The sequence below is a fragment of the Eriocheir sinensis genome, chromosome 52, assembly GCF_024679095.1.
Source record: "Eriocheir sinensis breed Jianghai 21 chromosome 52, ASM2467909v1, whole genome shotgun sequence".
In the NCBI taxonomy this organism is placed as follows: domain Eukaryota; kingdom Metazoa; phylum Arthropoda; class Malacostraca; order Decapoda; family Varunidae; genus Eriocheir; species Eriocheir sinensis.
Window position 1 is genome coordinate 6,905,884 of NC_066560.1, and position 12,688 is coordinate 6,918,571.

At 41.4% G+C, this 12,688-nt stretch overlaps 1 protein-coding gene across 1 annotated transcript; it reads right to left on the reverse strand.

The window, feature by feature from the left end:
- Positions 1–98: 98 nt before the first annotated feature.
- LOC126983001 (ATP-binding cassette sub-family F member 3-like) lies at positions 99–12,684 on the reverse strand. The gene is made up of 15 exons (XM_050835398.1): positions 12,529–12,684; positions 10,442–10,547; positions 9,029–9,191; positions 8,675–8,800; positions 8,154–8,248; positions 7,366–7,470; positions 6,967–7,125; positions 5,893–6,093; positions 5,547–5,729; positions 5,114–5,287; positions 4,136–4,310; positions 2,995–3,083; positions 1,308–1,399; positions 888–1,108; positions 99–483 (listed from the first exon to the last, which is right to left on the reverse strand). Exons 1-15 carry the CDS (start codon positions 12,599–12,601, stop codon positions 331–333), a joined length of 2,115 nt encoding a protein of 704 aa, XP_050691355.1. The 5' UTR covers positions 12,602–12,684; the 3' UTR covers positions 99–330.
- Between the last annotated feature and the right edge of the window lie 4 nt (positions 12,685–12,688).

The following is a 12,688-nucleotide window of genomic DNA, read 5'->3' on the forward strand; positions in this document are numbered from 1 at the left end:
ACTTTTGGTAGCACCGTGTGATTGTAAGAAGCTACAATTAATACGAAAAGAAAAATAAGGTTCACTTACACAATAAAGTTGGGCAATAAAAGCGTATGTAGATAAATACCGCTTGTATTCTCATAACTGATTTAGCAAATAAGACATGTTGCATACTTGAACACTTCTGTATAAAAGTGCATTTTTAGGCAGAGTTTTCTTTAAAAATAAATAAATAAATATTTAATAATCTGTCACAATTGCTACAAAAGATCTTATTTAGTGTGACACTCATAACATAATAAAAATCTTGTTGCTAGGATATTGAAATAGCTTACTAGAGAACAGACCTTATAAGGTGGCCTGAATCTCCTTTTCAACAAGCGCCCGGTACTCATCAAAGCCACCCTCCACGCAGCGCACCTTCTTCTCACCACACACCCACAGCTCCGTGCACACCATGCGGATGAGCCGCTCGTCGTGGGACACAAGCACCACTCCACCCTGGTGGGGAACAACACACATCAGATGCAAAGCTCAACCCTTTGGAAGGAAATTTATTATGTTAGCTAAAAAAATAGTATCTGCTACCTCACCTCACTGAGATTCTTTGAAGACAATTCCAGGTACAAAGTGATTGTTTTAATGTGATAATAAAGCACTTTGAAATAAAAGATTGTTATCAGAATTCAAGGTTGGAAAAAAAAAGTTCTAACATTACCCAATATTGGGTTCTCTATAGATAAATGTTATGCAGTCAAATGTAACAAGAAGGCAGATCCCCATTCAACAGTAGTAGTATACTCATATTCAAGTAGTATATTCATATTCAGTAGTAGTATACTCATATTCAACAGTAGTTGAATATGAGTAGTGCCATCATTGCTGCCACCACCTTCTGGACTCACCTTAAACCTGCTGATTGCCTCCCCAAGTGACTCAATTGTCTCAATGTCCAAGTGGTTGGTAGGCTCATCAAGGATGAAGAAGTTGGGGTTGCCCATACACATGAGTGAAAAGGCCACACGAGACTTTTGTCCACCAGAGAGGCTGGCCAGCTGCTGCAAAGCCAGGTCACCACTCACCCCAAAGGAACCCAGCTGGCGACGGTATTCTTCAATCGGTCGCCCTGGGGAAAGCATATTTATCCACGGTAAAATCCAGAACACAAGCCATTGCGGCATGCAGGCCAATATTAGTGTTTACTTCTAAGTATAAAAGGGTAAGGCACTGCCCACAGGATAAGACCATCTTCAAACAGGATATTTCATAATAGAACAAAAATTCACAGAAGAGAAAAAAATAAGGATTGTGTTGGGTTGGTATACCTGAGTATTTGCTTTGCAGCAGCTCCACCGGACACACCCTCATGTCCAGCTGGTCCACGTGGTGCTGGGTGAAGTAGCCTATTCTCAACGACCTGACAAACAAACAACACATTACAAACTCAACCTTTACAATAAAGTACCGCAAGAAACACTTTCATTTGGCCATTAATAATTTTTCTTATGATTCAATATATACAAGGCATTTATAGAAGTAACTACAATTTTGCTATGGAAAAAAAAAAAAAAAAATATATATATATATATATATATATATATATATATATATATATATATATATATATATATATATATATATATATATATATATATATATATATATATATATATATATAATTGCCTTCAGTCACAGCTATGCTGACTTGCTGACCTCCACCTGGATGGGTGAACCAGTGAAACCCCATTTCACTATAAAATGTCTAGACAGCACCAAGAATGCCTTGAAAATGCTAAACTTCCAGGTTGCCTGAGGCGCCTTATACTCCCATACACAGCACATTCATAGAACCCTTAAGACATCTATCCCTATTTTTTAGATGCAATGTAAAATCTGTTGTTGATTATCAGACCTGTGTTGTATACCAAGGAGGTATATGTGGAGGGTAGCATGACACTAGACTCCATGATGAAACCAAAACCCTCATCAAAACATTACCAAATATGCAGAAGGCCAATCAGATGACGACAATAATTCCCATTGGCTGCAGCCACTACAGTATCTTCCACACCTACAGAAGAACTGTATGCACACAATGGGACAAAGGCTGCCTGGACAAGACTGCTGTTGAGCACCCACCTTGCTGGGGCTGATGGATCTAGCAACCATAGTGTAAATTTTTTTGTGATGAAACATTCGACCATATTTACTCAGCAGGCCGGGGATTCAGTCCGCTCACAAGTTATGGAGAAAGGGTGAAAATAGTGCTTCACAGCATAAATGCATAACCTGGCTGGTGACTCAAAGCCAGTGTTGGACATGCATTCCCTCATTTGCTCTACAAAAGTAGGAGACAATCATGGTTTACTGTTAAAAAACCTACATTGTGATCTAGATTATGAAGGCAAGTCTATAATGTGAATGTTTGCAGGGTACTGTTATGGTACACACAAGGAAACCTGGCTGATTAATCTTCTCTGTGGCCTTGGGAACTAGTCGTCATGGGAGCCCTATATGTTTAACCCTTTCAATACAGTGACGTAGACATCGGCATCACAGTATGGAAAGGGTTAAGAGGAAATGGAAGAGGATTAATCCTCTTTCATTTCCTCTTAAGAGGTTTAGAAGAGGATTAAGAGGAAATGAAAGAGAATTAAGAGGTTTAAAAGAGGATTAATCCTCTTCCATTTCCTCTTAACCCTTTCCATACTGTGACGCCGATGTCTGCATCACGTATTGAAAGGGTTAAGAATATGGACCGGTCAGTATTCTCAGACTCTTCTGCTTCTTACATCATTGATTTCCCATGGCCGAAAAGATGATTAATCAGATTCTCTTGTGTTTTGTTAACGTCCACGGTACAGAAGCTTTGCCAGTGAAGTCTGAGGTACTGAAAGCCGTTCAAGTGGAGGGTCGACTGTCGATCTAACATGCATTTAGACTTCTTGAGTTTTTCACATTTCTACAAAATTAGTGAAAATGAAAATTTGATAAGAACAATTAGTCACACACCTGTTGGCCAGCCGGTGTCCTTTGGTCGGCTCCAGCTCCCCCAGCAGGATCTTCAGCAGCGTGGTCTTGCCTGTACCATTCTCTCCAACCTGAGTGAATCCAGACATCAGCGGACCTCAAGACTTATTCACAGGATTATTAATTTTTACATACCATGACAATTAGTAGGACATTTAACCCGTTAGCAGCAGGGATCATGTTTCTTAACCCTTTCATTGGTAAATGCTTGCAGCGGGCATTAGGCGTATTTGCTGGTGGCGCTAAACGCTCGCTGCAAGCTCCAGCCGCACTCAAATCTCCCGCGTATGAGTGTGTTCCAACACTAATTCTCACAACACAGGATTGCCAATTGAGTGGGTTCTTCACTAAATCTGGTGGAAAATCATATCAGCCCAGCGCGGCAAATCTATGGACGAGTAACTGGTGGATGTTTTTGCCCAATATAGCGGCATTTTTGCATAGCTTCACCTATCACCTGACTGATTCTTTGACCAAATAGTTGTAAATATTGCAGTTGGCAATGCTTCCTTGCCAGAGTCTGAAAAAGAGATGTCCGCAGTTACCTCAATATGGCTGATCATCTCGCACGCACCGACGTAAGTGTTAACATTCAACACTCCCTGAATGTGCATGTACGTTCGCAAGAGAGGCATACATAACTGACTCCTATAGATCTGGACCTCCTCTTTCCGGTGGTGTTTCTGGCTTTTAGCTGTGATGAATAGTTTTTGAGATACAGAAGTTAAAATAACCCCACCATTGGGCTCCCCGACTGCGCCTGAGGGGATAGTTGCGTCCAGACTGCGCGCAAGGAAATGGTCCCTCCAAGAGAGAAAAATGAGAAAAAATCACCCCTCACATAAACCATTCCATAATATATATCAAAGCATTTGTGATCAGATTATGTATCATCTATTTTGGAGGGTTTATATCATGGCACAAATCTGGCCCGTTGCTGCTACATGGTAAAGCCACAAATTTGGCCCGTTGCTGCTACCGGGTTAAGGGAAGCACTTCTCTGGAAAACTGTGTTGAGGTATAAAAATTAAGTACACTCAATATGAAGAATATCTACAACTTCACTATCTACAAATGCACGCACACTCACTTGAATGAATAAATGCAGAAATGCAACACTTACAATACATATCCGGGAGTCCATGGCAGCTGACAGGTTAACAGCAGTAAAGATTGTGTTCCCGGCCGTGTATTCAAACTGCACCTCATCCAGCTGCAGGATAGGGTTATTGAGCTTCTCCACCTCTGGGAACCTCAGCACCACGCCGACCTCCTTCTCGATGGGCTTTAGTTCTGGGCTGAAACACAGAATAAAGATGGAGAGAAATTTAAGTGGTTGTCATCACTATTGTTCTGACCTGCAGCTACATGATTATTATTATTATTTCTATTGAAACTGAAAAGATGGCTACAAAATATCTGGAAAGGATCTTAACCACTTCAACACGAGGACACGTATACTGTGTCCTTGTGTGCCCCGTACCATATCAGAGGACGCGCATACTGCGTCCTGGCTCGCTTTAGCCAATATACAAGTTATTTTATCTCTAAATTTATGCTTACATCTCAAAATTATCAACTAATTTATGTTTCTTTATGTGTGCCATTTAATTCTGCATGTTTTCATATATAATACACAATGATTATGTTGAGTTTATGGCTGAAAACTTGTTATTTTCAATAGCGACATTTGAAATTTGGCGCGCATGTCGATCTCGGAAATGGCGCGGGGCGCTGTTTTGGCCCGGCCGTAGTAAAGGGGTTAAGGTAGAATGTATGAACAGCCATTGCACCTGCTTTAACTCCAAGGTTAATCTGATCTTAAACCTCCAATGGACTGGGACACCAAATAGCATGACTGACACCCTTGCATTCTGAGCCTCTACTTCATATTGTCTCATACTAAATAGTCTCTCATATACACATAAACAATTACATATGCACTGATAAAAGACAGATAAAGTACAATGCAAAGATCTGCAAGTGGCAGCAGTAATAATAAAAAAGCAACTGATAAAAAATTCTTAGCTCCATGAGAGCATGTAGAGTACAGCACATCCATGCTCCCCCCCCCCACCTCACCATTCCCAGCACAACTCACAGTTTCTCAAGCATCTTAATCTTAGACTGGACGAGGGATGCACGCTTGGCATTGTAGCGGAACTTGTCAATGAACTCCTGGACGTGGGCACGGAACTGCATCTGGGCATCGTACTCCCTCTGTTGGTTCTTCTGTCGCTCACTCTTGGTCTGAATGAAGTTTTCGTAATTCCCTCTGTGCGAGAGGAAACAAATTTAGTGAAGGGAAGAAAAAGCCATAGAGGTTGAGAGGCCATTATGGTTATAAAGAAAATCAGTCATATAAATGAAGAAAAGTGAGGATAAAAAGTTCTTGTTTAAACATATCAATGTTCATGATCTCTTCATGTCCTTATCTTACCCCATCCAAAAATCCAGCACTGTTTACAGCAATATGAAGGTGCCCATGCATTCCTTCATATGAATGTGCCTATGTATACATAGAGATGCCTTACCGGTACATGTCGATGTCCTGGGAGTGGAGGTGAAGAACATCAGTGGGCACAATGTCCAAGAAATGCCGGTCGTGGGACACCACCAATAAAGTGCTGGACCACCCCATCAGGTAGTTTTCAAGCCAGATGATGGCCTTCATGTCCAACATGTTCGTCGGCTCATCCAGCAGGAGGAGGTCAGGTCTGCCAACACAGCCATAGTTAGTCAACCCCCTCCACCATTACTATTGTTATTTGACAGCATACAGCAAATAAACACTCAATCTACCTACATAAGTCATCATTAGTCATCCACCACAACTATTACTATTGCTACACTGACGGCATACAAGATATTAACACTCACTGTGAAAAGAGTGCTCTCGCCAATGCTATCCTCATTCTCCAGCCTCCAGAGAACTCTTTGGTCCGCCTTGTCTGCATCTCGGGGTTGAAGCCAAGACCGTTGAGGATGACGCTGGCCTTGGCAGGAGCCTTGTCTGCCTCAATGGCCTGCAGTTCTGCATACACCTCAGACAACTGTGTGGCTAGACTGTCATCTTGCTCCCTGGGATGAATATGCAGAAGGGAAGACTCGTAAGCTCCTGTTTTTCAGGGTTTTGTGAGCAAGTGAATCAATTATGGTCTTCAGACAACAGGTAGCAGGGGAAGAGAACCATAAAAACAATACATATATACATATTCATTCTTTACACAGTATTGAAAGATTTTGTAAGAATATAAACTTGTTTACAAGATATGCAACCAAAAAAGAAAATCCATGTAATCTATGCACAAGGGAGGAGCAATCATGGGTAAGGAGTAAAGGTGACCCACTTTACGAATCAGTTACACCCCAGGGAAACCACTTGCTAAGGAAAATTTTGATCGTATATATATATATATATATATATATATATATATATATATATATATATATATATATATATATATATAGATATATATATATATATATATATATATATATATATATATATATATATATGCTTGAATTAAGGCTACAGGCAAAACATTTTTCAGGCAGAGTTCAGTCCCCCTGGATGAGAAGAGTCCCATACGTCTATGTATTTTATGACTCCTTAACCTTTAATTTACAACTGCATCTGAAAACATCTTTGATTCAATACAATACGAGCACACCTCAGTTGAGTTGCTTGTATAATCATGAGATAAACAACAAGCGCTGTGCGTCCCACCCATCACGGCCTTCATACAAGAGCACCACGCACCACCACAACAGGACTTGTCACTTATCAACCCACAACAGAAAACACAAAATGGAAGCTCCATCTCGAGCATATTAAAAGAATGAATCTTAGGGTGAGGCTATTTACCGAGCATTGCTGGGTGAGCAAAGGGTTTATTACAGCGAATTTTCAAGGTTAAACTTTGGTAAAGTGCCTGTACCCCATGGTCTCACCCTTGTGCTATTCTGCTCTGAATCTCCTTCTCTCGGTCAAGGAGGGTTTTCCGCTGAATGTCGCACTCCAACACACTCTCCAGGGCCGTGGTGTCGTCTCCCGTCACCTCTTGCTCCACGTAGAGGATAGAGATGTGGCTTGGGATCCGAAGACTCCGACTGCAGAGAAAAAGGAGGAGGGTTGGTGGTATGTATAAATGTTTAGTGGTTTCCTTATGTTCACATGTGTTATAAAATCTTTGTTTACACTTATAGACCCAACCATTAACAAGGTGAAGAGGATAAAACAGACCAATGGAAAAATGCCATCAGTAAAAAGGTAAAATGTTATTCAAAATACTCAAGATTTGAAGCACAGCCTCCTACTTAACAGTACAGTATGCAATGGCAGCCACTCACCTTGCCATCATTCTCAACAACGTAGTTTTACCAAGGCCATTTCTTCCAACTAAGGCATACCTTCTTCCAAAGGCCAGAGATATGGTTGCATTTTGAATAAGAACCCTGCAAGGACACCAGAACTTGAGTTTAACAGAAACATGCACAGCTTCAGAACAACAAAAATTGTTGTACATCAATAATAATATAACTATGTATTACAAGAAACAGGTATGAGCAGTATGACAGCAACACATGAAACTTATCAGAGGTGAAAGAAAGGGTCATGTGTGGCAGAAGTTAAACAGCTGGAACAGTGACAATTACTAGTAATGCTGAGTTATGATAATACATTCAACATCATCAACATTACAAACACAATCCTATTTTCTTCACCATGCATTGGTGGCACGGATGATCAGACTGAGAGTGAATGACACAGCACAACACATACACCCACACACTTCATGAATTCAAAGCTCACATGGCTACAAATTCTTGTGCACACATGGTAGAGCCTGGGCAGGCATGAATCCCAGCTAATAAGACAAGTTTGTGGAGTAAAATGGTGGGAACAACTAGAGCTCTCGGAGAGCCTTGAGCTCTGAAGCAAAGGAGACTGCTTGCATCACATATTGTATGAAGGATTCACCAATTATAGTTGGAAAAAAAATGGAACTATTCAATAGCAACATGAGTATATCATGTTCTAAAAAAGATAAATATAAAACTGATGATGAAAATTGAGGATAGTTGTGTGTAAGGCCGGCAGCAAGGAAGGAGAGGGTAAAAGTAGAGTGATGAGTCACCTGTCCCCATAAGCCACATCAAAGCTTTCTATTCTGATGTCCTTGGTGTTGCAGATCCCTTTGGCATCCAAGGCTCGGTCCTTCTTGCTGACAATCTGAAGCCAAAACCCAGGTCATCTAAATATAACAAATAAACAGGGAAAAATTAGGAAAGAATTATATCTTTTTCCACTTTAGATAAAAAATAACCTGCCTATTATAAAACAATCAAATATATACCAGTGAGTAGCGGGCTTTTTTATTATTATTTCTTTTTTGTGCTCTTAAGCCATCTCCTTTGTTGTAAAAAAAAAATAAAAAATAAAAAAAAAATAAATAAAGCTTTGAGATCAGAAAAATGGTTGTCTGGAGCTTCCTTGCCACTATCATAATGCACAAATATAATAATGATCAGCATAGTTACAATTGTCAAGGTAGTTACTCAGCAGCAGCCAGCAACCAGGAATGTCCTTTGCAACTCCACTTGACACAAGGCACCACTTCCCTACCACAACACACACGGCCTTGCGCACCACACTCACCTGGGAGGCCGTGGCCATTTCCAGGATGATCGGCGCAGGTACGTCTTTCTTGTCAGTGTTGATGCGCTTTTCCTTCTTCTCTTTGAGCTTTGCCTCGGCCTTGTCCAATTTTCTCTGGTCAACTTTCTGAAATGATGTTAAGGATCAATCGTAAAAAATAAAAACTACAAAATACAATCACAATAACTATTCTTCTTTACATCTTTCCTGCTAAAATAATAATAATAATAATAAAAATGTATTATAGCATTATTATATATAATTATCTGACTCCTCTTACCATAAACATAAAAAAAAAAGAAAAAAAAAGTGATACCAATAAAATAAAAAATAATGAAGAAGGATTCTCCTCACCAGTGCATCATCCCTTTCCCGGGACCAGACGGACTTGATCTCGTGCTCCTCCAGTTCCATGTTTGCTGCCATCTGCGCTAGCTGCACCGGCGCCTCCAGGGTCTTGTGCTCCAGGGCTCCATTAGGCGTGCTCAGCAGCTCCATCACCTCCCCACATAGTCTCCTGCACCACATAAGCCAGAAATAAAAATGTGCATGTGTGTATGTGTGTGTGTGTGTTTAGAAAGAAGTGCAGAGGTAATGCCGATGGTTAGGTTTAGGGCAGAAGTTTGGAATATGGTGTTTAGGGAAGTGAGGATTGAAAAGGTTAGGATATAGGGTGGGAGTGTGGTATTTGGGGAAGTGAGGATTGAAGGGGTTAGGATAGAGGGTGGGAGTGTGGTGTTTGGGGAAGTGAGGATTGAAAGGGTGTTGTGTGGGTGTGGAAAGGCAGTTGGGGTCGTGCAAGAGTGAGAAAGGTGAAGTGTTTTATGAATCGGGGAGGTTTCAGGAAACAGGGTGAAGGACCGGGAAAGCAGGGTGAAAGAAAAAGAAAACACAAATACATTACTGTGAGGAAAGGCTGATTTTTACGATGAATATATGAGGAAAAAAGAAGATATGTTGAGACTAAGAATCCAAGAAAAATATTATGACAGCTGAGAGAATGCAATGACTGAACTGATATTAAGTGTGAAAATGAACAAAGAATGGAAAACAATAAGTAGATGGGCATAATAGCACTTTAAAAACCATTACAAAAAGTAGTTCTAGACTTTTACTATCTACCGATCTGATGTCCTAGGAGCTCCTTCAGTAGGGGGTCACACAAAAGTCTACGGTTCTCATATCCACACATTCCATCCTTACAAGTTCCAGTCTTCTCATTCTTCTAATCCCTCTTTCTTTCAAACATTCTACCAACATTTTCTTCCATTTCACTTCTTGTATACTCACGGCATTGGTCTCTCTCGTATATACTTTCTTTGCTAGCTCATTCCTTCCCATTCTCTCCAGTTGACTTCTATCTCCCTTACTCACTAACAGAAGCTGATCCTCTGTTTTGGCTACTATCATCTTTGCAGGAGCAGAACTAAAGCATTTTTTTTCACTGATATTTCTTTTCCTACTGCAAAAAGAAAAGCGTATGGTGCAGACCCACAAAGCTAACTTATATAGGCCACTAAGAATAAAGAAAATATTAAACTCAGATGGGAATATGTGGCAACAATTCACCTCACTCTACATATGCATAATTAAAGAATATATACTAATTAACTATCGGGGAGCATGTGTCTGGGGGCGCGTCACTTCACTCACTCACCGCCTATACTTATGACAGCTCTCCTAGCAAGCTTCCATGCAGCTGCCCTATCCATGCAATAAAGAAAGTGCACCTCGGCATGCAGGGGTAATGGATGCTGGACTGCTTACCTAATCTCTCCATCCTTCTCAAGACCCACGGCGTCCACCAACAGTCCTCCAATGGCCTCGTACACGTCATCGCTGGTCTCAAAGTCTTCAGTGCTGGCTAATACACCTGCAGAGAAACACATGTTGGGCCTCAAATCACTTGTCAAGCTCTACTTTTTTTTACATTAATCTACATATTCCTATTTTGGTGGCATCAACCCTGAATTCATGTTGATTGTTTATCGGTGTTTTAGAGAATATGTATGCAGCTATGAGTACGTAGCACAAGAGAACTGAAGCCATGTTGCTATAGCCACCCTTGGCCTCGCTGCTCATCTCCGTCTCCAAAGTCCTTGAACCTGTCGTGGTAAAATTCCAAACGTATGCTCATAGACTCCCAACCACCAGAGCAGCACAAACCATATCTCATATTCATTATAAACAATTAAATCTAACCTAACCTGACCTGAGCCACACTGCCAAAAATACGATAAACAGATATAAATTCCTTGATATATCCCCCCAGACCATATTTCATGAAATTAATCTTTCATAAACGAGTGATTTGCGACAGAAAGCAATACAGCAGTGTGTTGAATGTGTACAATGTTCTTTGGTAAGCAGAAAGGTGTCCTTCTCAGTGAGACAAGTTACTGGGACTGATTAAAAACTAGGAATGTACTCCTTACAAGGAAGGCGAGAGATATTGTATCATATACACCTGAAAGATACTAGGATTGGTACCTTGCCCATCCCCACATGAAGAGGAGGCCATCAAGAGCCAGACACACCCCAAGTTTGGCAGAACATGCTATTTTTTCGGTATATTAGAAGCAGTAGTTGGCTAGAGTAACCAAACTCTCTTTTCAATGACACAACGCCTAAAAACAGTTGAGGCCGAACGTTTCATTAACTTTAGTCCCAGGCTTTTCAACTGCCTCCCAACAGAAATCAGGGAGATGACAAAATGCACTATAGATGCGTTCAAAAGGAGGCTCGACAAACTTCTGAAAACCATACCAGATGAGCCTCATGTTCCACACAGCCCAAGCACATGGGTGCAGTGACAAACTGTATAATTGACCAACTACACTATAAGAAGAAGAAAAATGTGGAGGCAGTGGACTTTCAAGCTGGTCGTGGTGATTCCACCAGAACTTCTGACAAGACAAGTAAGTAGGTAACATTTCATTTCATTTCTAGGAGACCCGTGGAGGGCAACTCTCAGGTGGCATGATATGCGGGGGATTCAAGGGGCCAGGACAGGATTAGGATAAGGGTTAGGATGAGGAAAGATATTGGGACATGGTGAAGGGCCAGGATTAGGGAGATAATGATTGATGATCCTATTCCAAAATGTGTCAAGAGTGGGACAATTAACTACATGAGATGGGAGATGATTCCACTCTTGGATGCTGCGGGGAAAGAACAAACATTTGAATATACCTGCGTGAGTCTGGTAAGTGTGGTATTTACATCATGCACAAGAACCCATTACCCCAGAACACAGGATAGTGTGACATCAGATTTACCAGTTCGTGTTTCCCTTCCCCAGGTTTCCCAAGGCTACTGCAAAGAATACCCGGAGTGGATGCTGGAGGAAAAAAAAAAAGAAAAAAAAACACGAAAATCACGCTACAATGGTGGGGTGAAGACGTGTCGAAATCAACCTCTCGTGGCCACTCATTTAATTTTTTTCTATAGGAGCAGTCATGAGCGGGCATTTAAGTTAACTCATTTTCGCCCTTGAGTTTCTTCCTTGTCTGTAAAAAAAATAATAAAACCTACGAGGCAGCAACAAACACACACACACACACGAGTGACCGCTGGACCCTTTGACAGCCCGGAAATGTATCACCACGAACCCCCTGCCTCACCCGTGGAGACACAGAGCAAACCGACAACAAAACACCAAATAAACAGATAAATAAAGCCCCAAACACGTGTCGGGCGGGAAAAGTCAATGGCAGGGCGTGTGGGTGGGGAGGATGGACACCCGCACCTTTGACCCCCCTTTATGACCTCCCCGCGCCTCACACACGCACTCGAGTCTGTGTATTATTTGGAGGGACTTATATCTGTCTGTTGGTTGAGTTTAAGCGGCTTGCCTTCAACGTATTGGAAGATCTCCTCGTCTATGTCGGGGAAGCTGTCCCTCACCAGCTGACTCGGGGCGGCCATCTTTGTCCCCCCTCCCTTGGACCGTCTTGGAGTGGGGAGGGTTCATTGCACACCCTTATTCTTCTTCTTCTTCACCTTCTTTTGCCT

Bases quoted from the DNA above. Each gene is read 5' to 3' on its own strand.
- LOC126983001 (XM_050835398.1), bottom strand. From the start codon at position 12,601: ATGGCCGCCCCGAGTCAGCTGGTGAGGGACAGCTTCCCCGACATAGAC. The intron at 9,192-10,441 runs GTAAGCAGTCCA...TATGTGGTGCAG, and splicing joins GAGAAGGATGGAGAGATTAG to GAGACTATGTGGGGAGGTGA. The intron at 484-887 runs GTGAGTCCAGAA...GTTCCCCACCAG, and splicing joins AGGCAATCAGCAGGTTTAAG to GGTGGAGTGGTGCTTGTGTC.